At 35.9% G+C, this 25,628-nt stretch overlaps 2 protein-coding genes across 13 annotated transcripts in view; both read right to left on the bottom strand.

The window, feature by feature from the left end:
• LOC129646657 (cytochrome P450 20A1) overlaps nt 1–8,326 on the bottom strand; it is a 42,434-nt gene extending 34,108 nt beyond the window's left edge. The window contains exons 1-4 of one of the 2 annotated variants that reach the window (XM_055573165.1): nt 7,898–8,321; nt 2,779–2,828; nt 1,995–2,161; nt 539–681 (exon numbers count right to left, since the gene is read on the bottom strand). In XM_055573165.1, coding sequence (XP_055429140.1) covers nt 539–681; nt 1,995–2,161; nt 2,779–2,828; nt 7,898–7,969 — 432 coding nt within the window. In that variant the 5' untranslated portion in view covers nt 7,970–8,321. Of the gene's footprint in view, nt 1–538; nt 682–1,994; nt 2,162–2,778; nt 2,829–7,897 lie in introns of both variants that reach the window. The other variant, XM_055573167.1, reaches the window with a different exon arrangement.
• A 4,072-nt stretch (nt 8,327–12,398) lies between these two features.
• Nucleotides 12,399–25,628, bottom strand: part of NBEAL1 (neurobeachin like 1) — a 163,042-nt gene continuing 149,812 nt past the window's right edge. For all 11 annotated transcript variants that reach the window (XM_055573157.1, XM_055573156.1, XM_055573160.1 and 8 more), the window contains 2 exons: nt 23,154–23,289; nt 12,399–20,506 (listed from right to left, as the gene is read on the bottom strand). In XM_055573157.1, the coding sequence (XP_055429132.1) occupies nt 20,405–20,506; nt 23,154–23,289 (238 nt within the window). In that variant the 3' untranslated portion in view covers nt 12,399–20,404. The remainder of the gene's footprint in view (nt 20,507–23,153; nt 23,290–25,628) is intronic.

The following is a 25,628-nucleotide window of genomic DNA, read 5'->3' as shown; positions in this document are numbered from 1 at the left end:
GATGGTCTCCAACCTACAATTTTTCAACTTTCAACAGGGCAGAAAAGCAACAGGCATTCAAAAGAAACTATACTCTGATTTTTTTTTTTATTTTGATCTCCTGGGTGAGTGATAGGAGGTGCAATACTCTCATAACGCTGGGTGCAACAGCAGCCACAGTTTAGTCAGCCACGTTTGTGATCATGAGAGTGAACAGCCCTTAAGCATACAAACATTCTGTCCCCAGACAACCATCTGGTTTTCACTTTCTGTACAGTATTCAATAAACTACATGAGCTATTCAACACTCTATTATAAAACAAGGCTTAGTTTTAGATGATTTTGCCCAACTACAGGCTAGCATAAGTGTTTTGAGTGCATACAAAGCAGGCTAGGCTACTAAGTTATGATGTCCAGCAGGTTAAGTGTATTTAAATGCATTTTCACCTTATATTTTTTTAGTTCATGATGGGTTTATCAGGACATAACCCCATTATAAATCGAGGAAGATCCATATACTATTATCTGTAAAACAGAAATCCAGGTCAAACTAGTTTACCTTTATCAGGAGAGCAAAATTACTCCGCAGACAATTAGTCACACCATTTTCGTACAATTTTTTCCTCATGTGGTTTTCGCTCACGTTCCCACTATCAGACTGATACCTTAATAATGACTTCAGCATGGTTTCAAAAGGGTCCACTGAAACAGACATGATTAAACATTTCTAAGTCAAAGTAATCACTCAAAAAAAAAACCTCCAGCAAAAGAACAGAGATCAGAAAGGTATGGGACTATAGCAGAGAGGCCAGGAACTTTTTTTCCCATAACTCCCTTGTCTTTTCTAAATGTGAACAGTTCAAAAGACAATAAAAATTGCCAACAAAATAATACCCGGTAAATTGGGAATTCCACTGTAAACCATTAATACTCAAATAAATTTTCTACTGCATGACAGCATGTATCTTTTTTTTTTTTTTTCAGAGCATGTATCTTTGTAAAAGAACTCACTCCACCAATTTTAAGACAAAATTGATGTTGTATGTGTAATTGTCGAGTATTACAGTTAAAACTATTTAGCTGAGTCCAAAACCTTTTCTTTTCTCCTTCACTCACTTTTATGTGTTTCTTCAATGACTATACTGTTTTCACACACACACAAATACACTGTCATTTTAAACAATTAAAACAACAAGTAAGATACTAAGAAAATAAATTCATCTAAATCTCACCACACAAGAGATACTCACAGTTAAATATTTGAGGTTTTTGTTTTGTTTTTAACAGCTGTTAACATTTTTTTTACCAGTGAAAGACAGAAAAATCTGTCAGATTTTGCAAAGAACTACAGTCCCTTCTTTCAGAGTACATCTCACAGTTTACTCTCCTAATCATTCAAATACCATTTACAAACTCCCAACTCGCCACCACTGGACTATAAATTCCACAGGAGCAGAGGCCATGTCTGGTTTTACTCATCTTTGTATTTCCTAACAGAGACAGCCTTCCACGTTGTGGAAACTTAGTGATTAAGAGCACAGACTCAACCCAGACAGCCTAGCTTCATGTCCCAGGAAAGAATACTGGAGTGGGTTGCCATTTCCTACTCCAGGGAATCTTCGTCATCCAGGAATCAAACCCACATCTCCTAAATTAGCAGGTGGATTCTTTACCACTGAGCCACCTGGGAAGCCCAAATGCTCTTATACATTTACTCTTTCAGATGTATCCTTGAACTATTTTTTCAGGTTCAAAAAAAAAAAACCCTATTGGCATTTGCACTGGGATTTTTTTCACATCTATCTATAAATTGAAGGAGGAAAATGATCATTTAAAAATATTGTGTCTTAAGTGAAGTGAGGTGATTAACATAAAGATTCAGCACAATGTCTGACATATAATATAAAGTATTTAATAAATGTTAGCTATTCCTAAGAGCAGTGTATGGACCTTCATTTATAGACATCTATTCTTAAAGGTTAGGATCAGCTAATTAGAAAGAAAATCAGGCTTACGTGTCTTATTGGGGTTGATATGCTGCTTTAGGACATCAACAGTGCCCAAACTAACCACAAGGCGCCTGCCAAACCAGAAAGAGACCACAGGCCCATATCTCTCATGCAGATTAACCAGGAACTCGTGCAAACTTCCACTGTTCACAATATCTGGAAGATTACCATCTCTGAAAAAACAGCAATATTTGACAAAATAATTTAATCTGGAAGAATCAGAAAAACAAAAATACTAGTTGATTCTGAATTAACTGTGTGAACAGATGAAAACAAAGATAAACGAAAATCAAATTACTGCAAAATCCAAAACTCTATTATATTTGACTTCTCACTTTCAGTAGCCACATTTAGATATGCATTTGTCTGATATTTTGAGAATTCACAACACTTCACATCAACAAAGCTGCACAAGGAACATCTGACTTAAGACACTGGAAAACGATCCAATTTTGCAGCACCTCATTCTGAGACAGCAATGGATGCCACCACTGGCTATTAAATCACAGGCGAATTTAAATCAGCTATGGCAATTTTTTCATATTCCACCTTAATCCTATCTTTCTATTTTCAACACTCTCTGGCTAGGGGAAGTGAAAGAAATTAAAGGTTTTGATTTATCCAGGCTTCCTTTCATTTATTAACAAAGTTTAGGTGGTATGCCCAAACACAACTTTAAAGAAAACAAAGGGACTAAATAAACTGAGCAATCTAAAGATATGGTTTAGTTTTTATCCAAAAATTAAGAGCTGACTTTACCTGATTTAAAAAAGCCAAAAAAACAACTCACTTTTCTTCTGTTGGAGTAATGCCTGGAATTCCTGCAGCTTGTCTGGAAGCCTTAGGGAAAAAAATTTAAATAATTTAGTATAATGAATGATCATATATCCCATAAGTCAGATGTGTTTTGCCAAGACATGTGCAGGACTTTAAATGATGGTTATTCAATTTGGTTGAATTTCAGAGATTATTTCTATATTAAAATAAAAAAACTGGATTCTTTGTACTGAAAAGAATTATCCTAATATTCCTCCCCTCTGTCAATTAAACTAAGGTGTCTGAAGAATTTAACATCCATTATATATCAATTAATATATAAAACCAAGTACATTTTTCTTTGTTCTGAGACTATAAATGGTCTCGTCTGGCTCGGCTTTCAAAAAATTTAATGTCATAATTATAATAGTGTCATTCCTAAAATAGTTCTCCTCTTTCAAGTCAAAGAATTTGTCAAAATACAAAGTGATATTCATCTTTTAGGGCTTCCCAGGTTAGTGTAGTGGTAAGGAATCCGCCGGGCTTCCCTTGTGGCTCAGCTGGTAAAGAATCCGCCTGCAATGCAGAAGACCTGGGTTCAATCCCGGGGTTGGGAAGATCCCCTGGAGAAGGGAAAGACTACCCACTCCAGTATTTTGGCCTGGAGAATTCCATGGACTGTTTAGTCCATGAGGCTGCAAAGAGTCGGACACGACTGAGTGACTTTCACTTTCAAGGAATCCACCTGCCAACGTAGGAGACACAGGAGACTCAGGTTTGATCCCTGGGTTGGGAAGATCCCCTGGAGTAGGGAATAGCAAACCACTCCACTATTCTTGCCTGGAAAATTCCATGGACAGAGGGGACTGGCAGGCTACAGTCACAGGGTCACAAAGAGTCGGGGTCTCCATGATTGCACAAGTAAGCACACACACACATTTATCTTTTGGTTTAATGCAGTTATCACTATCAGAGTCATACAGTCAGAGAGAGCACCTGGTATACAAATAAATAACAAAATAATCCATAGCAAATTGTTAAAGTGACAACCTCTGAAGAACGAACTATAAAAAAGTTGGGGGGAATTTTAATTTTTTACAATTTTGTACTGGGTTTATGGTTACTGTATTTAGAGGTTAGCATTTTTATTTTATTTTAAAACAAGCATATCACTTTTAAAATAAGACTTCTTATAATTTTTAAATTAGCTAAATATCTATAGAAAAAATAACCTCAAATATTCAACTTTAGAATCAATTCTGGATTTTGTCTAATATTTTAAGTAGTTATTAATTATAGTTTGGCATTCTGCCCCTTTCTCCCCCTGCTGCTGCTAAGTCGCTTCAGTCATGTCCAACTCTGTGCGACCCCATAGACAGCAGCCCACCAGGCTCCCCTGTCCCTGGGATTCTCCAGGCAAGAATACTGGAGTGGGTTGCCAGTTCCTTCTCCAATGCATGAAAATGAAAAATCAAAGTGAAGTCGCTCAGTCGTGTCTGACTCTTCACGACCCCATGGACTGCAGCCTACCAGGCTCCTCCATCCATGGGATTTTCCAGGCAAGAGTACTGGAGTGGTTAACATTATATAAATAAATAGTTATTTATTTGAACATTTAAAGTTTAAACTGTCTTCCATTACATATTCAGAATTGTATCATCATGTTCCTACCATAGGTTGTAAAACATCTAGGCTATTTCTTTTTTTTTATCATTATTACAGGTAGTGCCGTGAAAATCACTGTAAAACTTTACTTTTTCCTCCTTTGGATTATGTATGCCAAGAGATACACTAAATTCAACAGTACTAACAAAGGAGTTTTACAGTTTCTACTACATACTACAAGAATACTATCTAGACAATAGTATGTGCAACTTGCATTTTAACTGATGACAATGAAACCTACAATGTAAGATTTTGTCCTACAGTCTCATCAACAATGGAAACTCGTCAAGTTTAATGTATAAAAAGTGGGGGAAAGAATGGAAGGAACTCCATAATTAAAGTTGGTGATACTAAAAACAACAACAAAAAAGACTCTACTTGTTATTTTCTAGGTTGAAGTTATTAATGACTGAAGCGAGGTTCCTGACTTCTCTTCAAATATGGTAGACTGACAACACTCATCAGTGATCTATTCCTGAAATCCCACAAAATGAAAGTGAAGAAATAAAAAAGGACAAAATAAGGATAAAGAGAATGGGAGAGGAAGCAACAGTGGATGAATAATCTGACCAGTTTTCTTGGAAGTGTTAGTTGTTGGAGCAGTGATTAGTTGACCTTGAGAGGCCTCCTCTGGGGTCTGCAAAGGAGGATTCCCACAGGAAGCAATCAGATTTGTACTTGTAACCACAAAGGCAGAGTAAGATGCATGACTTTAACAATAAGCAAAAAGTCAGTATACAGATCCATTAGACATCATTCTTGTAACTACCATCCTTCTGGAAAGAGACCTTAAGATTCCAGATTCAGGAACAACAGGATGGTGGGTGGCATCCCCGATAATCTTAAGCGAAAACTGTTTCCAACCTACAATTTTATACCATGCCAAGCTATCATTTAAGTGTGAAGCTAGAAAAGATAGATTTTCAAAAAAGCAAGATTTTGAAAAAATTTTCATGCACACTCCCTCAAGAAATTATGGAAAATGATGCACTGCAGCAAATAAAAGAATTTAAACAGAAAGAGAGAGAGAGAGACTCATGTAGCACCCAGGAAACAGGGTATATAACAAAGGCAAAGAGAATATCAATTCTGAATTTTTTTTCCCCATAAAAATAAATACAAGCAGAGACATTACTTTACCAACAAAGGTCCATCTAGTCAAAGCTATGATTTTTCCAGTAGTCATGTATGGATGTGAGAGTTGGACGATAAAGCTGAGCAGCAAAAAATTGATGCTTTTGAACTGTGGTGTTGGAAAAAACTCTTAAGAGTCCCTTGGACTGCAAGGAGATCCAACCAGTCCATCCTAAAGGAAATCAGTCCTGAATATTCATTGGAAGGACTGATGTTGAAGCTGAAACTCCAATCCTTTGGCCACCTGATACAAAGAAATGACTCATTTGAAAAGACCCTGATGCTGGGAAAGATTGAAGGCAGGAGGAAAAGGGGACGACAAGACGAGATAGTTGGATGGCATCACTGATGCAATGGACATTAGTTTGAGTAAGTTCCGGGAGTTAGTGATGGACAGGGAAGCCTGGTAGGCTGCAGTGCATGGGGTCAGAAAGAGTTGCACATGACCAAGTGACTGAACTGAACTGATGTCTGTGAATACCTGAACGAGCTCACTGAAAAGCATTATGACAGAAATGCTGAGATATTTGCCCCAAACTACTGACAGGCACAAGTAAAGAACCTCTATGCAAATACTAAGTACAACCGCTCTTCTCCGCCCTAATCACAGGTCTACAGCTCCAATAGCAGGCATGCAGAGAGCCTCAGAACTCGGTGTGCTCTGGATAAATGGCTCCCACACCAGATTCCAGGTTTCAACATGAGAAATGAAGAGTGAGCCCCCAGATACCAGGCAAAACACTCCCCTGTGCTTCACTACATTCACAACTCTGAAACAGCTAAAATAATGAGATCAATCCCCACACCTGGCATGCCCCTTGCAGAATCCAGCAAAACTTCAATCTCTCTGATAATCACAGCCTCACCACTATCATCTTCCTTGAGACCATCCAGAATGTTATTATGACATTTTCCCTTACATACATTAGACACCACACTAAGCCCAAGACTACCATCCCCAGGTCTTCCTTCATCCCCTAGACTTTTTATTCCTACAGAAGTTTGTCTTCTTTCCTGATCCATCTGTCCCCAACTCAAACCCCGCCCTGATCTCAGCCGTTCATTCCTATGGTTGCACTGGGCCTTGACATTACCAGTAACTTTACCATTCCTAGAGTTTTAACATCAAGCTTCCAAATCTCCAAGCACCTCCTATTTCTCCTTCTATTTTTAATATCTTGACTCCAAAAACTATTTTTACCCCAAACAGACTGTTAACCCACTTACTCCTATACTCATTTTCCAGCCATCCAGCTCAGATTCCATTGTCCCTTTTAATCACTCTCTTGCCCTGTTTCCTTTTCTCAAAAGTACCTAGCAAAACACGAACCCTAATTAAATCCAACATTCTGTCAACTGCCCTGATGCCACATAGTTGAAGGAAAACAGCTGAGGAAAAACACAGCATGCTGCCTAGTCTTATTTTATTTTCACGAATTTCAAGTGAGTTGCCTGGAAATCTCCTTTCCCTCACTCTCCTGACCTAGAAGGCTATTTCTCAGAAAATAAAGACACACTGAAAGTTCCAGATTGGGTAGTTCTAACATTTCGATCAAATTCATTTACCAGCAAGAATATTTAAGGTGTTCTGTCAATATGAGTGATGTGTTTGCCATTATTCTGTTGCTTTACAACTTTTTCTACAAAACCACCTTGCTTTGTAGATGATTCCTCATCTATTAGCTTCTTTGTTTTCAGAAGCATCTTTTGAGGCTGAAGAAGGTAAGCAGAGAAAAAAAGGGCAGAAGGAGATTTAGAGATACAGCACTTGGCTGTATGCTCCTTCCACAACCCCTTTAGCATGTGAGGCCCAAGAGGAACAAAACCCGGTCCGGACCTTAAGGACTTTAGATTTCAGGAATGAAAAGTCGAAAGACAGACGGGAAAGCAGGCGACAAAAGAAACACTGGGGGGAAATCCTTGGGAATGGATAAAGGCGACGAGCAGCCTGGAGTTTCCTCTCAGACACACTAGAAAATGGAAGTGGGGTGGGCACAGTTACTGCTCGAAAGCCACCGAAGCACTTCGGACCCGCCCTGCACAGCGGCGCGGCGAGGACAGGGAGGCCGGACCCACGAACCAGCCCTCAGGCCCCTGCGGCCGCGCTCGCCTCGCCTAGCCTCCTCCCGTGCTTCTCTCGGCGTCCAAGGGTGGTCGAGCCTCCTGCCCCGCTCAGTCTTCAGCGCCAGTGGCGCGCGCCCGCGAGGGGTCACGTGCTCCGGGAGCGGGGCAGGGCAGGGCGGGAGCGGGAGCTGGAGCCCTCCCCCGGGGCCCGTTCCCTGCGCCCGCTGCGGGCTGCGCGACGTGGATGCGGGCGGCGGCCGGAGCCCGTGAAGGCCGGGGACGGCGGTTACCGGGTAGAGGTAGAGCACCGCTCCCACCAACGCCAGCAGGAAGGTAACAGCGAAGATCGCGAAGTCCAACATGGTGCCTCCGCCCGGGAACCACGTCTCAGTTCCGCGGTCCGCTGCAGCGTCCCAGCCTGGCGGCACCCGAGGGACAGAGGGGTGGGCCGGGGCGCCCGCGGGACTTGCGAGCGAATAGGTCGCCCGGGCGTGGCCTGGGTCGCTGTGGGCGTGGCCTGGGTCGCTGGGGGCGTGCCGTGGTCACCCCTGCGGTCGGGCGGCGAGAAACACCGAGACCCGAGGCGGGATTCTGGCGGATTCGACTCCGAACACGCCCACGACTCCCGGACCGAGTTGCTTTAGAAAGAGGGACCCCGCCTTCTAGAAAACGTTAGAAATTATCGTCCTAACCAAGTGTTTTCCAAGTGGGTTTAAAATACATAATATCAAAATAAAAATAGCTCAAGTTAATCATTGTTGTTGCACATCTGGATGTTCTACCACAGTCTAGTGATTTTTGAATCAAATATATGGACACATAATTCACAATTATTATGTATTTACTTCATGAAATATGTGTCTTCCGTTTATTTCAGCATGATCTCTATATTTTTATGATCAAGATTTTGACATCATTTGTCTTTGTTGGCAGAAATGCCAAATTATCCTGTTCCCAGTCATTGTGGTCCTTGAAAAGATTTTTTTTGATAGATTATTTTAAAACAATCTTTTCAGGTTTATTGAGTCATATAATTAATATATGGGATAGTTTTAATACTTTCAGATTGAAGAAATTTCGCTCTGTTAGCAAAATTCCAGGCAGTAGCAACTGGAATTATCAATAAAAATTTATAGTTAATATTTAGCTTCAGAAATGAACTGACTTTTATCTATGGTGTTCAACTGTAATGGAGTTGTTACATATGGTACCATTGTTATTATAGCAAATATTGTAAAAGTTTAATGGTAACAACTGTATCACTTTTGATTCTATCTCTTAAAGTGAAAGTGAAGTCGCTCAGTCTTGTCCGACTCTTTGCAACCCCATTGACTGTAGCCCACCAGGCTCCTCCATCCATGGGATTCTCCAGGCAAGAATACTGGAGTGGGTTGCCATTTCCTTCGCCAGAGAATCTTCCCGACCCAGGGATAGAACCCAGGTCTCCCGCATTGCGGGCAGACACTTTAACCTCTGAGGCAACAGGGCAGCCCTCGCCATCTCTTAAAGCAACAACTAAATCTGTAGGGTAGTGTAAAGAATTGGTATCACACTTTACATCATATCTGCTGCTGCTGCTAAGTCGCTTCAGTCGTGTCCGACTCTGTGCAACCCCATAGACAGCGGCCCACCAGGCTCCCTCCTCCCTGGGATTCTCCAGGCAAGAACACTGGAGTAGGTTGCCATTTCCTTCTCCAATGCATGCAAGGGAAAAGTGAAAGTGAAGTCGCTCAGTCGTGTCCGACTCTTGGCGACCCCATGGACCGCAGCCTACCAGGCTCCTCCGTCCATGGGATTTTCCAGGCAAGAGTACTGGAGTGGGGTGCCATTGCCTTCTCCAACATCATATCTAGACCTATATATATATTATTTTAAAAGGAATTTAATATGGAAAACTGTTCCTAAGCTGACAGTTGCAACCATGTTTGCCACAATAATTGTCAAGTGCTTCCAGTCCATTAATGGAACCCTAATGTTTTTCCCTGGTGGCTCAGACAGTAAAGCGTCTGTCTACAATGTGGGAGACTTGGGTTCAATCCCTGGCTTGGGAAGATCCCCTGGAGAAGGAAATGGCAATTCACTCCAGTACTATTGCCTGGAAAATCCCATGGACAGAGGAGCCTGGTAGGCTACAGTCCATGGGGTCGCAAAGAGTCGGACACGACTGAGCGATTTCACTTTCACTTTTCAATGTTTTTTAATTAGGCAAAAATCTATTGTGTTTCTTCTGAGAACAAAGATTGCTAATTTATCTATTTTTATCGACTTGCTCAAATACTCTTTGCACTGTTATAGTCTCCTCCAACTTTAAAGCATAACCTACAAACCCTTACAGCACTTAGATGCAGTCCCATTTTATTTAAAAGATATAGAACATGAGATATGAAGTATTTCCCTAGAGCCTGAGCAGTGTTAGCTATGAGGGTGGATATTAAAAGTTCAGTTGACCACAAAATCCTGATTAACCACTAAATCCTGACTGAATGCCAAATACTGATTTGCCCATGTGGGCATAAAAATTTGACCATTTTTATGGATTTGTGATATGTGGGTTTCTCTCGAGCATGGGGCCCAGGGCAGGGGCCTGTCTTGCTCTGTTTTATAGGTAGTACTATCCCTATAAAAGGAGACTTCTGATTAGATTGGCCAACAGGAAATAGTAGCTTAGGATGAAAGGAAAGTCTGGATATTCATTCTCCTGGTTTTCATGCTGTGGACTCACTGTTGAGTGCAGCTTCTGTCATAAGGCCCCCACACAGATACCCTTTCTAGGAGCTGGAACTCACTTCAGGCTTGGGGTTAATGACAGCTCACCACTGTTGCTAGTCTTGAGGCACTGAAACCCTGTGGTTTCCTTAAACCCTTCCCACATCTTCATAAGTTTCCATTCTTGAACTCTTTTATGCCATCTGTTTCCTGTTGGAACTCTGATCCACATGGTAATTATCATCATCAAATTTGCCTATTTGGTGGGTGCAAATTTTTTTTCTCAATTCTAATGAATAAGGGTAATCAGATACAGTTTGCCTTTACCTGGAAGAGACAGTATTACACCTTCAGTGTAATACTCCTGGACATTGTCATTTCTCTGTGATGTGAGCACATATACCTCTTAACTTGTTTGTAATGGTATTCCACACAATATCTTGTCTGTCCATTACTCTTGATGACATAGTATTGAGACCTGGTAAGCATAAAGTAGAAATTCCCTAGATGCCTTAAAAAACTACATGCCAGAAAGTCAAAGAGAAATCTCAAAAATTATTTAGGAGTCTGGCATAGTGATAAAGTGCCTACAGGTTGAGTGGCATGGGGTACCTGCATATTGTAACAGCAGTCTGAGATGGAGTTTAAAATGCTGGATATTTAGTGGGGATTAATACATGTGAAGGATGAAACCTGGATTGGGCAGAGGAAGTGGAATTATGATGCAGCCCCCATAACTCCTAAACCAACCTAGTGGGTAGTCTGGGATGAGAATTACGATGATAATTGGGCTTTACTGGGCCTTTTTTCTATGTACCCACCTTACTCTCTTCCTGAGAAAAAACTTGGAAATTAGGCTCTGCGGTTTTTCTGAGGGCCACAATTGATACTTACAATCTTCTTTCTCCTCTATCCATACTAGAATCTCTACTCACCAAGTCTTGAGGATTGCTTAGTCAGCCTGGAAGAATGAATGAATTATTCTGAACTGCCTGAGTCTCTGGTGAACATGTACTTCTCAGACTATGGTTTCTCTATCTACAGACACATTTGGGCAAAGAAGTACATAGTAGTGCCCAAGGAGATCGCCTGGGTTCTACACTATTACATATTCCATTATGTAGTGGCAGCTATCCCTCTCCCTAATTATCCAGGTCAATTACCCCTCACATCAGCTAGCTATTCTGATGCTTTATCAGCATGCAACTTGTGGGTAATGGGCTAGTGATCCTGTTGTCATGAGCTCTCTCCAGCATTTATTTCCTGTAAAGTGGGTCCTATGATCTAAGGTCACGTTATGTGGAATTCACTGCCGATGGATTAATACTCCAATGTCCTTAAGATACTCCACTGTCCTTAAGATAATAGTGCTGGCTAAGGCCCTGCAGACATAAAAGGCAAACCATGTACATAAAATACATGTCTATTCCTATAAGAATGAGCTTCTAGCCCTTCCAGAATGGAAGGGGCCCAAAATACATAACTTGCCAGCATGTGGCCCATTGAGGAATGAGGAATGCTTGGGCACTAAGCATTTATCTTCATTGTTAGTAATCTGGACATTCATTGGTGGCAATAGCTAGATCAGCCTTGAGAAGTGGAGGGTTCATCCTATTAAGCCCATGGATAGTCTCCATTTCTGCCATTGTGGCCACTTTGTTCATGTAGCTTCCCATTGTACCGGCCCTAGAGTGGCCAATGCAGGGGCCACCTGACATGACCTGAATTGCTTGTTTGATCCACTTGATTGCTTAATGCCTCTTTCATGGTGGATGCTCCCGATGAGTGCTAATATTTGACTCAAAGATTTTCATGCTTCTTTCCTAATCCCATATGTCCATGTACACACTTGTATCTGACACCTTCATGTCCCCAGTCTTAAAAATCTTTTTCCATTTATGCTTCTCATCAGCTGGCCAGGCCTTTCATCATGGCCCATGATTCCTATCTATAGTCTAACCTTAGGCCCCTTCTCTTTCCACCCAAAGTAAATGACATGGTGTACCACTAAAGATCTGCCCACCAAGATGGTTTTCCCTTGCCACTGTTTTTCAAGACCACTCGTAAGTAAGGCTTCAACTCACCTGCTATCCATTTTTGTCTTTACTCACATACTGAGCCATGCCCTCTGTAAATGCAGCTTGGTCTTTTTTCTCCTTTTATCTACTCATACAAGATGACTTGTAAACCAATGTGTTAGCTGAGGAAGGGGAACTGGTGCAACAGTGGTGGAGACTTTGAAGATCTGGGATCCTTGCTCAGGTAGCTTCCCTCTTCCCTATGGTCCTTAAGACATGGTGGTCTGACAAGACTTAGCAGATGATAGGTAGTGTTGGGAAACAGTCTGTTAAGAGCAAGGTATAAACTGCCATTCTGTTCTGGACATGTCTTTTCAAGGATGTCTGTACAGCAAACAACCTTAGAAGGCAGAGAGTCTCCTTCTGGAATAGAAGGCAGGTTTGCTTACTCATCAGTATGTTTCCCTCCAGGGCAAAGGTCAGGAAGGTTTATTTGCAGCCCATTATAAAAGATTCAGCTTTCCAAAACTCAAATTCTTCAGCTGTGACAGAAGAGTGTGAAATGCATTCTTTTAGGTTCATCTGTAAGTTGATAGTTACAGGTTTTGCATTTAGGTCTATAATTTGCTAAGTTCAAATAGCTTAGCTAATGTTAAGTTCTAATCAGACTATATAAATTGAGAATTACAAATGAGCTGAAGAAAGTAACATCACTTTTTTATTTGATTCAAACCCATTTTCATATACAAAGCTAATTTATTATTTACAAAATAAATGCATATTCTTAAAAACTGTTAGACTACAAATTTCCAAATGACTAAAAAATGTGCAAATTTTTCAATTATCTTCAATCATGCTATACAGAAACAATCAAACATTAGCTCATATACACACACTGAAAAATTTTAAAACATTCAATGTAACAAAATAAAACATACATCTTACATATTTAATTTTAAAAGGATGAGAAAGGGAAGAATGTATTGCACCAAATTAACAGTAACTTCATTATAATGAGAATACTAATCAAAATTATTTACACATCTTTATTAAGTCTAAAACTATCTCAACTTTAAAACCTTTTTTTTTTTTTTGGCATACAAGTATTCATTGAGTCACAGTTTTCAGTCAATAATCTGATATAAATAAGGCTAATTATTCTCTTTTTAATGCTCAATTCCAGTAGAACAAATGAGAAGGAACACTTTATGATAAATACATAACTTTTTGAATTCCTTAAATATTTAAGTAGCAGCACAATTTGCAAGTACTTTTTTAAACAAGTAATTCTGAATTTTTAGCTATCCTCCTCTGAATTGACTATGTGCATACACACACACACACACACACACACACATTCAAATCACTGTCACCTCTATGATAACACTGAAATACTCCTATTTAATCTGGGTCCCAGAAAGATTGACGTAAGAAGCAAATCATATGTGTTCAGTATTTTTCAATCTTAATGTAATTCACTTCTATAACAGTGAACCGGACAGAAAATGACTCGTTAGATGATTATTGTTTGCTAATATTTTTGCTACAAATCTATATAAAAGCAAACAGTTGGGGGAAGGAAAGCAATACCCACTAGGAATTTCTGAAGAGAACAGACCAGCCATATGGTTTTCTGTAAAGCTAACTGTAAAACAGTAGCCACAAAAACTTTTTGGTGATGGTATTTAAGAATTGGAGAGACCAGTAAAAAGTACAATAGGAAAAAAAATTAAAAAGTATAAAAGATCTTTAACAGTAAGATGTACTGAAATATGCAATAATTTTGGAAGAAATGTAGAAACTATTGTACTTAAATATTTTGAAAATTATCCATGAAAAAGTTGAAATCCCAAAGGAATAAAATTATTCCCTTTAATACCTATATAAGAAACTAAGGGGCTGAAATTTTTTCAATTAAGTCTGACACCTGACATTGTCTTACCAGAACTACTCTCTAAATTGTTTATTGATTAATGTAATTTTAGTATTCTAAACAGAAAAATATGTTATCATAGATAAGCTTTTTTTCCTCCAAAATGCAAGAGGAATATTTGTTGAATCTGTAGATTGAGTCCAGTAAATATTAAAACACATTGCTTAGATATTATGGGAAAATGTTTCCAAGATAAGGAACAACAAAAATAGCATTTGAATATTAACTATTTGTTTGGAATACTGGCTACCAGAAAGCCTCTAATTTTATACACATTAAGTACAAATATATTATTACAAAAATAAATTTTAAAAGGTCCATTGGAATAAGACTTTTTAAAAAGTTTATATTTTAATCAATAAAATATAATTTTATTTTTCCATCCCACCTAAATCCTAACTTGTTTTCTTTCTCAAATTACAATGCTGTACTGTAATAGTATTATAAATAGCTAATCAGTTTGTACACTCAAAAACAGTTATAAATTTTAAATAATGAGACAGCCATTTTAAGTGAAAACACACACACACACACAAATACCGAGTCCACTAGCAGTCAACTTTGAAAAATGAATGGGAATGAAAAAAAAAAGAATGGGTAACCTTTTCAATGATAATATTGTGGTATTATTATTATGGTAATATTTGCAAAATAAGTTTCCAAGGAAACAGTAAATAAAATTAAATCAAGGAAAACAAATGTTGACCAAGTGACTTTCTATTTGTTCTTTTCCTTTGAATTTTCAATTCATAAGATTAAAGGCATTAAGACAAAAGTAAATACAACTTCATCTCTGTCCTTTTTTCACTAAAGCCATTAGCTTTATAGGTCCAAGTCCTACAGTGTCTTTAAAAATCATCCACATGTGACAAATGTCAGTGAGATAATCTAAGAAGATGTATCTGATGAATTAACTACAATATATCAGAAAAGTACTTGGTAAGATAGCCACTTTTACATACTTTCTTATACTGATGAAAATCATAATTTCTATAATCTAAGATGGCCCTATGTTTTGAATGCAGAAAACTGATTGTTCTCAATACAGGCTTAAATATCTTAAATGTTAATGCTCTATTTTTTCTTAATACTAGGACTTTTCATATGAAAAATTAAGGAGTACTTCCATACAGAGGCTACACCTACAAAAGTCCTCAGAAGTGCTTAGGGAATTTAAGTCAATGCTTTTAATTAGGAAAACTATTGATTAGTAGCTTCAAAGCTTTAAGAGATCTAAATCAATGTTTTAAATCTAGCATTTTGTTACTCATGATTTTATTAACACTTAAAATATTACCTAATTCAGATATGCAAAATATTCACTGATAGTCACTAGGAACTAATACAAGCAAACACTTTTCTGGAGACAGATATTAGTCACAATTTTCAAATATGAAAGGTCTGAAGAGAGTTTACGATAAGAATAATGCAAACTGAAAAGGAAATTTAGTTCTTACTGTGGCATGCAAAATAAAGATAAGAAAGCCATTCCAAGCAAATTTTAGAAACAAATGTCTTCAAGGATAATGATCACACCTATTTCAAATAAGCCTGTGAATACCAGATATGATTTATAAAAAATGAATGGATATAATTTCTATAGCAGAAAATATTTTGATTTAATAACCCTGAGACATAGTTTTTTTATACCAAGAATATCAAGTAAAGAGGTTCAAAATATCCAGAGTAGTGCCTAAACTTCTGTATATTTATAAAACTTCACAGAGAAGTCTACCTGTAATCTCAGTTAAGAAACAATGGCCTTGAAAAATGCTAGATTCAAATTAAATAAAGCTGTGGTCCACATTTTAATAATATTGAAATGATGACTGTCATTTCAATAATACTGAAATGATGACAACAAGGACTCTCACATGGGAAAACTCTCTAGAACAATGTTCTGGATGATCAAGTTTAAAAGCAAATCAAATGTATGCATGATAAATAAATAAAGCTAAAAGAATACTGAGAACAATATTTGCTTAGCGTGATAAAAATGTTTAAGACTAGTCACTTAACTGGGAAAGGACAGTTTTAGTTGATCAGAGAAATGGGAGTTAGGACAAGCTATGAGTCTGCCTGATAACAACAGATTAGATTTAGGAGAAAAAAAAAAAGAATGTATTTCATTTCTTACTCAGTCAAAAACTATATCCTAAAGACAGGTTTAAGAATTTATTTATGGATGACATATTTAATGATGTATTTGAAGAGACCAACCTTCATATATATACACCCGCACATGATATTACATGTTACATGATATTATTTAATATTTATGTAATATTTACATCTAAAATAGTCCATGTACTTGCATCTTTTCATTGGAAAAGTGATAAAGACAATGCTATTCACTTTATAAAAATAAATATATAAAAGGAACGTTAGCTCTTTAAATTCAATTAAGAGATTTCCATTAGTGATTCTTTTAATAATAACAAGATACTTAATATACTTAAAGGCAAAGGCCATGTCTGGTGTCATCATTAAATAAAAATAGGGTATTCAAGTTAATTTCCTCTATCTACTTCTATTTAAGCTTTGATTAAGATTCAACTTTCAAATCTAAATTCTAATTAATTATGAGGGCACGTTTCCTCCTTCAGAAGGATAAAAGTGATTTTCAATACTAGTTCTTAAAAGATAATTTTTATACACCTTAACACAGAGAAAAAAGGAAGCCTCACTGTTGTTCTTTGTTAATGACAAATGAATACTTGACATTTTCTAGTCTACAAAAGGATGTGACCTGAAAAAGCACTGTGACTAAAGGAAATTAATAGAAATGGATTCATAAATGACATGACAGGCTTATAAGACTTTAAAACAACTGGTCAAGTTCATCCATGCCCTGCTCTATTTTTCCCTTCTCTCCTCCAACTTTATCTAAGTAATGACAGAATACTGTTTGGGAAGAGTTGAAAAAAATCTTACAAAGCTTCTTTTTTCTCTAAATGAGTAGTACCTGCATTATATGTTTTAATACTTGACCTCACTTTCTAAAAATAAAATCATTATCTTACTATAAATCACTCCGCATCATCAGGATGCAAAGATTTTATTTGTGTCAAGAAACAAAAGCAGAAGAAAAGTTCTTCAAAGACAACACATTTCATATAACAGCTGAGATATTATATTCATCGTCTAAAATGTCCACCTGTTACTCCACTAATGATCCTATTCATCTCTCCCATTATACAATACAAAACTAATTTGTATGGATAACATCTAAATACACCAGAATCCCTCAAAGTGTATCTTTTCAGTGATTTTACCTAGCAATTTTTAATTCAGTGGTCTACACTGTTTAAAAGAGGAACTACTCAGCCAAAAGTGAAAGTCGCTCAGTCATGTCGGACTCTGCGACCCCATGGACTGTACAGTCCATGGAATTCTCCAGGCCAGAATACTGGAATAAGTATCCTTTCCCTTCTTGAGGGGATCTTCCCAACCCAGGAATCAAACCCAGGTCTCACGCATTGCAGGCAGATTCTTTACCAGCTGAGCCACCAGGGAAACCCTATTCAGCCAAAGCTACTACTATATTTGCTTATTTAATAAACTTTAAGTTCCATTCTTCTAGACTGTTGCTAGTATTCTCAAAGACTTTTCTCAAAATTTTGAGATTTTGGTTTTCACTTTTTGGAAAATGTAAGGATGAATTCTACTGCTCTGAACATCTACTATTGTTCTAGATAGAAGATCTACTGTGAACAAAGCTTCTTCATGTTTGTGCTATAAAATGTACCCTGCTTCTTTAGTTACTCCATCTAAACAGTAGCAAAGTACCAAAAAATAGGAATTTCCCCCTAATAATCTAAGTTAAACTTTTCTGTAACTTCCAAAGCCAATAACTTCCAAAACCAGTATTAAATAACCTTAAAAATAAAAAAGGCATCCTTATACCAAAATCCCTAGGCACGATACTGGATGCTTGGGGCTGGTGCACTGGGACTACCCAGAGGGATGGAATGGGGAGGGAGGAGGGAGGAGGGTTCAGGATGGGGAACACATGTATACCTGTGGCGGATTCATTTTGATATTTGGCAAAACTAATACAATTATGTAAAGTTTAAAAATAAAATAAAATTGAAGAACAAAAAAAAATAAATAAAAGGAAAAAAAAATAAATAAAATAGGCAAAAGAAACATTTCCAAAGTTTTGATTTAGAAACATTTTTTTAAAAACTTCAACATTTAAAATACCAAAAATCAATCATTTTGATTCTCTTGACTTCAAACCTACAAAATAGGTTTTGGAGGATAACCTACATTTTATAAGATGAAAAATGAAAATATTGATGAATATTTTATAAGAATGAAATAATTTATAAGAATGAAAAAACTAATAGAAGAAATTAATCTTAATATATCATAATCATCTCTACTGACTTGTTTTGAGGCATTTTTACCACAAATTACTGAAGTCCTCAAAAAAGGAAACCTTCACATTTACGGATGTTCTACTTTATGCTGCATCAGTTTATGTCAGTGTGATTCATCTAAACAGAAGTTTTTTACTGATAAAAGAGAGGATTTTAAATGACTGGAAAAAATATTCGTCTACAACTTTTTGCTAGCTCTTATACAAGCCGATCAAATCTATCAAATAGTTTCCCTATTATAGAATCCTTCACTTCTCACGTATTTTTTTAGTCTCTCATAGGATTATAAAGAAAAGGGTAGTAGACAACTGTGGGCAACAGGCAACAGGAGAGGACTGCAAAGGGAAAATTTTTCAAAGATTCAACTGAGAAGACAACTGGATAAAAGGAATTCTATAGTTTGTGGAATAAAAAAAGAATATTATTAAAAAAAAAAAGAATATTATTATTTTAAAAGGTATCATTGTAAAAAGTCTTTTTTTTTCTCCTCTTTTTTCACAGACTCCGTTTAGAAAGCCACTCAACCACCCATTCTTAGAAGAAAAAAAAAAGCAGCTAACAAACAGAATTTCCTCACAAAACCTGTGGAATCTCAGATTAAGGACACTCAAATAGTTGTAAAAGCTTTCTGACCTTACTCAAAACATGACCTTACAAAAGTAGAAGGTTTAACAATCTCTTTGAATTCTAAAATAAATCTATCAGTACTTTAAAATCTTGAATAGCAAAACATAATGTAACATCTAGCTATGTATAATAAAATTAATTGTAATCCTAAATTATACATAACATGAAACAGAAATGTGTATTTTTAAAAATTACTATATCTAAATGACTAGTTTAAGTTATGCATATCTTTTCAGTTCATCAATCATATGAAATAAGTAAAAACATAATTATTTGGCTATCATTTCTAACTCCAAAAATTACTGAGGGAAAACATAGTGTTTAATAAAGAAAAAGCCAATAAATTTTGTACTCTGCATATATAAATTGAGCTGCAAATGCTATACAAGACCCAAATGTCAAAATCATAATTAGCATTTTTCCTTAACTATACTACTAGTGAAATATATCTGTAAAATATATCTCTAGTTTCTTTTATTCCTACTCAACCTTTATTATTTAAGGATGATAATATGTTGCAATAAATTCTCATTAGTAATATGCTAAGTAGTAGTGGGATGAGCCAATGTACCAGTTTCAAAAATACAAGTATGCAACGGATGCTTTTCAAATATTACCTCTGATCAGAAGTTTCATAAATAAATTGTATTTTTAAATATGGTGGTCAGTAAATACAATGATTAACTAATGAAAGTATTAAAAGCCATATCTCTCAACTGTCCCATTATCTCTATCTACTCTTTTATTAGAAATACAACTTTTGCTGTTTATAATAAGTGAGTTGAATCTAACTTCTTCATTTTTAGAAGTTTATTTTTTAAAAAAGATCTAATTATCCTTAGGAATAAACCACTATCTAATCAAATGTCTTTTCTCAAATTCATCTTAGCATAGACTAAGAATTAGTTAATAAGACAGATTCAATGATGTTAACCAGAGAATTTTTAAGTGGATAACAGTAATACCTATGACTAAATTTATACATATGCCATACCAAATTTTGGTAAATCCTGAATGATTTTCAGGGATAACAGACCTGAAGCATTTGAGATAGTTGAGAGATGTGGTTAAAGTGACAAAGTGATAAATCAAATTTCAGTTATCCATGACAGAAGGTAGAAATAACAATCACTTGGAATCTTGAGTGTTATATTCAGTTTCTCCAGCTGAGATCTGGCTGAGCCGTTTGCTAGATCCCCACAATTTTCGAGAAAGCTGACCTGAACGCATCTGTTTAAAGTAATCCAGAGAAATTAAGAATAAATGTTATTAAGTATGAAAAAAATAAATGAAATTAATATATAAAACAATGATTTTGTAGAGTGTAAAAGAAATAGGTTTGGTTAGCAGAATCATTAACATTTTAATGATTCTTAATTAATAATAATTAAAGAAAGGCTTTTCTACACTGATTGTCTTTTAGTTGAGAAAGATCAAATACCCATGTATAAATTTTTTAATTAAATGTGCCGGTTATATCAAAATTACAAGACTCCCTTACATTATGTATTTACAAAACTACATTTCACTTCATTAAAATAATTTCAAATTATAATCTCGCCAATAAGACACATAGCTTTGAGGATTTTTCTCCTAATTACATTACTATTAATGACAATCACAATCATAAGAAGAAAGTAAAATAATATTTTGATGAAAAGAAAGTAATTTTTAAATAGTTTGATCTAAGAAATTTAAAAATTCTTTATCAATAGGATGATAAAAAGTAATTTAGAAAAAAAGAACAGCATAAGCTCTTTGAAAGTGAGAATCACATTTTTCCACCATTACATTTTTTACCACTTAGCACACTTCTTGGCATATAACAATTATTAATCAAAATTAACTGAATCAGTGGGTTAATGCCCCTCTGAAAGTATAACATTTCTCTATCTAACCATATGATTTGTTGGAATTACTTTCCCAAGAGCAATATACTTTTTAATGATGCTTTATCTGCTACCCTTTTTTAATGGTTACTTTTCTAGGGTCCATTCATTAGTGATAAAAGACAGGCCTCAAGCAAAGACATTTTGGCATGTTTGCTCTGCATTTTCATTTCCAGACGTATTTCCAAAACCATCATTGCTATTCATCTAGTTCCAGTTTAACATCTAATTTACAAATATGGATTCTGTACAACAGCATAACGTATAAAACTGATACATGATTTAAAAATACATATTAACCAACATTTTTTACTTTTAGATAAAAATAGATGTTGAAATAGAACTCTTCAGAACTACTGATCTATTTACTTTCTACATAAAATTATATAAAATTTCACATAAAATTATATTTTAATTATGCAGAATTCTAAGCATTCAATTATATTATTTACTAAAGTAGATCCATAATTCAGCTAATGGGAGATGAATTTCACAAAGATGTAAAAATAGATAAAAAATACTTTTAATCAAAATCTACACACAATTCAAATTCTATTGTTGTAGACTACATAAATCTTTCAATGGGGACCAAAAACTTATTTGGTAAATATTACAGAGCATTGACTTATTAGGCCTATGAAATGAAGCTATTTAGGTATTTTTTTCCAATTAATTTTTTTTAAATGTGTGTGCACAAGGGCATTTCATTTTTTAAAACTTCAGTAATCGTAAGCTAACAAATTACTGAGCTGGAGGACAGGCAAATTTAAAGGCATTTGAGTAAACCACAGACAGTGAAAACAAACATATTCAAAGAGTAATATCTGAGCAGAGTTCTCAAGTAATCATCACATTAGCAAAGGACAGGAGGGAAATCATTACTTGTAAGTATATTAATCAAGAAGCTCTATTACTGAATGTAAAAATGTGTATAATGTTTTAAACGTAAGTGGAATATTGAAATATAGACATGCTGACATTCAGGAACCATTAGACCTGAAACTAAATGTTGTTGTAGTCACTTTAGTAAGACCTCTTTTATTAATATCCTGGAAGAAAGTATCTGGCAAAGAGGTTCATATGATCTATAATGGATTTATTATAACCAATGACAGTATGTTATTCAATAATGTCTTCTCTTGAAATAACCCCCACAGATGTCATATTTTAGATTTCTCAGAAAAGACCAATGATATCAATAAAAATTTATAATGCTTAAATATGAGTCTATGTAACAAAATAAATTTTCTAAAAGAATCACTAGATTACTTGGAGTACAGCTGCTACATTTTCTTAGGAATAGTCTTAGATTTATGATATCTGAATATTCAGTAATTAATAAGCCACTGGCAAATAAATTTATAGGAACTATAGGAAACACACTGAGAATTAGCACGTTATATGGGGATATTTGTAGTTCCAAGTAAAAAACAGAAAGCTGCTTTTACAAAAGTACAACTGATATACAATCATGCTAAATATCTGTTGAAATTAATATAGTTTGGGGAATTCCCTTGTAGTCCAGTGCCTAGGACTCAGTGCTTTCACTGCCAGGGCTCAAGTGGGATCCCTGTTCAGGGAACTAAGATCCTGTAAGCCACACAGCATGGCCAAATTTACAAAAGAATAATAAAGTGAACTGTTTTGTTATTTAGTCTAATTTCATTTTTTATAAATGCTTTTATATGTATTAAAAATGCAAGTGTGTGGTTTTAAATCTAGATTTGGAAAGATAGAATAAAAGAACATTCTTACTCATCTAGAGTTATAAATGAAAACAGCTAAACATGTGATTTCAATAATATAATAATATAACTATCACTCTTGAATACTAGCTTTGTTCGCTTTCATTTACTGTACTTTGAAAAATCAAATTTGTTTTTCAGTTTGTTTATCCATAATGGAGATGTCTGATTTAGCTGGAATAAAGAAGAACCAAGGGAATACCCAAAAGTACGGGAAACTAAATCCGTGATGCTAGGTTTTACCTCAGCTGGCTTGCCAACACCCACTACAATCAATTTGCCATCTTCTAATCCTACAAGAATATGGCTATATTCTTTGGTTACACAAACACAGTGGATAGGCGATCGCATGGCTAATGGGCTGATGCTGAGATTCAAACTAGAAGAGAAATAAAAAGCACATAATTACACAGATATACAATGGATTCATAGAACTTTATAACTGGAAGTTAATAGTCATTTAATTATACATTCTAATTTTATAAATGTGGGAACTTAAGTTCAGAAAACCTGAGTGACACAAGAGCCGACATTTATAGCATGACTCAAAATACTTAATACACTTTTTCTCTATTTCCAACATCTGTTTGCACTCTAACCATTTATATGTGCTCTCACGAAATGATTAACAAATGAAAGTTGGATAAACAAAAGGGTAAAAGCCCAAAAACTATGTGCTGGTGGGGGATAAGGTTAATAAAATTGGTATATTTGCTTTGTCATAAAGGATGTAATATATATTTTAAAAGATAATGTGGTATAAAAATATAACATGCCATTATGATAAATGTTCACAGCTTTTATGATTAGAGAATGAAGAATTTAAGATGTACACACTATGCTCTAGTCTAACTTGCTAAAAGATTCCATTAATTTTTTCTAATTTAGGATTCTCCTAACCATACCCTAAAATCAGGGTTGTAATACAAAATGTTGGAAAGATATTATTGAAATGTAGACTTAATGCTCTACCACATGGGAAAGAATGACAAAAATGAGAAAGAAAATATAAAAATCAAAAGTGATATTGATACAGAAGTGATTTTGATATGAAGGCAGTAAGAGAACACTCTGGACCAGGAAACTATTAAGAAGGAAGGGTTTAGGGAGGGGCCAAGATTCTAAGAGGTATATAAATAAGTCACAGTAAGTTTTTTAAGAGAAGAAAAGAAAAGAATGTATTTGGGCATGCAAGGGAAAACAGTGCTTTGTGAATATAAGTTGTTAAACATAAAGAACACCAAACTTAAAAACGTACTTACTTTACTAAGATTTTTTCCTTCACTGGGTAAATAACAAAAGCCTTTCACCAATTTTAAACACACACATACATAACATGAACAGATATGCTAGACTTAGCCTGAAAAAGACTTTATTTGATTACAACTGAAAAAAATATTTTAAACCCAACTTTACAAACAACTCAATCAAAAAATGAGCAGAAGATCTAAACAGACAATCTCTACCAAGAAGACATAGTGATGGTCAATAAACACATGAAAAGATGCTCAACACTGCTCATCATTAGAGAAATGCAAATCAAAACTATAATGAGGTATCACCTCATACAGTCAGAATGGCCACCATCAAAAAATCTACAAACAATTAATGCTGGAGAGGATGTGGAGTAAAGGGAACCCTCCTGCACTGCTGAAGGGAATGTAAAATGATATGGCCATTATGGAGAACAGTATGGAGATTCCTTAAAAAAATAGAAATAAATTTACCATGAACGTGAAGTTGCTCAGTCGTGTCCAACTCTTTGTGACCCCATGGACTGTAACCTACCAGGCTCCTCTGTCCATGGGATTTTTCAGGCAATAGTACTGGAGTGGATTGCCATTTCCTTCTCCAAGGGATGTTCCCAACCCAGGGATTGGACCCAGGTCTCCCGCATTGTAGACAGATGCTTTACCATCTGAGCCATCAGGGAAGTCCTTAAATTTAGCATATGACCCAGCAATCCTACTAATGGGCATATACCCTGAGCAAATTACAATTTTAAAAGAATGTGTACCCCAATGTTCACTGCAACACTATTTACAATAGCCAGGACATGGAAGCAACGTAAATAAATGTACATCAGCAGATTAATGGATATAGAAGATATGGTACATATACACAATGGAACATTACTCAATCATAAAAAAAAAGAATAAATTTGAGTCAGCAATAGTGAGGTGAATGAACCTAGAGTTTGTTATACAGAATGAAGTGAGAAAGAGAAAAACAAATATCATATATTAATATGTGTGTGTGTGTGTGTGTGTGTATGTAGAAATCTAGAAAAATCTAGAAAATGAATGAAATCTAGAAAATCTAGAAAAATGATGAAACTATTTTCAGGGAAAGAATGGAGATGAAGATGTAGAAAATGAACTTGTGGACACAGCAGGGGAAGGAGCAGGTGGGACGAACTAAGATAAGATATATATATATAAAACAGATAGCTAGTGGGAACTTGCTATATGACACAGGAGTCCAGCATGGCACTCTGTGATAACCTAGAGGGTGGGCTGAAGGGAGGGGAGGAAGGCTCAAGAGCAAGGGGATCATATGTATAATTATAACTGATTCACGTTGCTGCACAGCAGAAACCAACACAACATTGTAAAGCAATTTTCCTTCAATTAAAAAAAAACCCAACCCAACTTTAGTTTCCAAAAATTGAAGCTATAGTTGGACATATTCCCAAACCCATAACGCAGGCTTGGCACT

This window comes from Bubalus kerabau, chromosome 3 (assembly GCF_029407905.1).
Source record: "Bubalus kerabau isolate K-KA32 ecotype Philippines breed swamp buffalo chromosome 3, PCC_UOA_SB_1v2, whole genome shotgun sequence".
NCBI classification, from domain to species: domain Eukaryota; kingdom Metazoa; phylum Chordata; class Mammalia; order Artiodactyla; family Bovidae; genus Bubalus; species Bubalus kerabau.
This window is presented reverse-complemented; position numbering and strand designations above follow the sequence as displayed.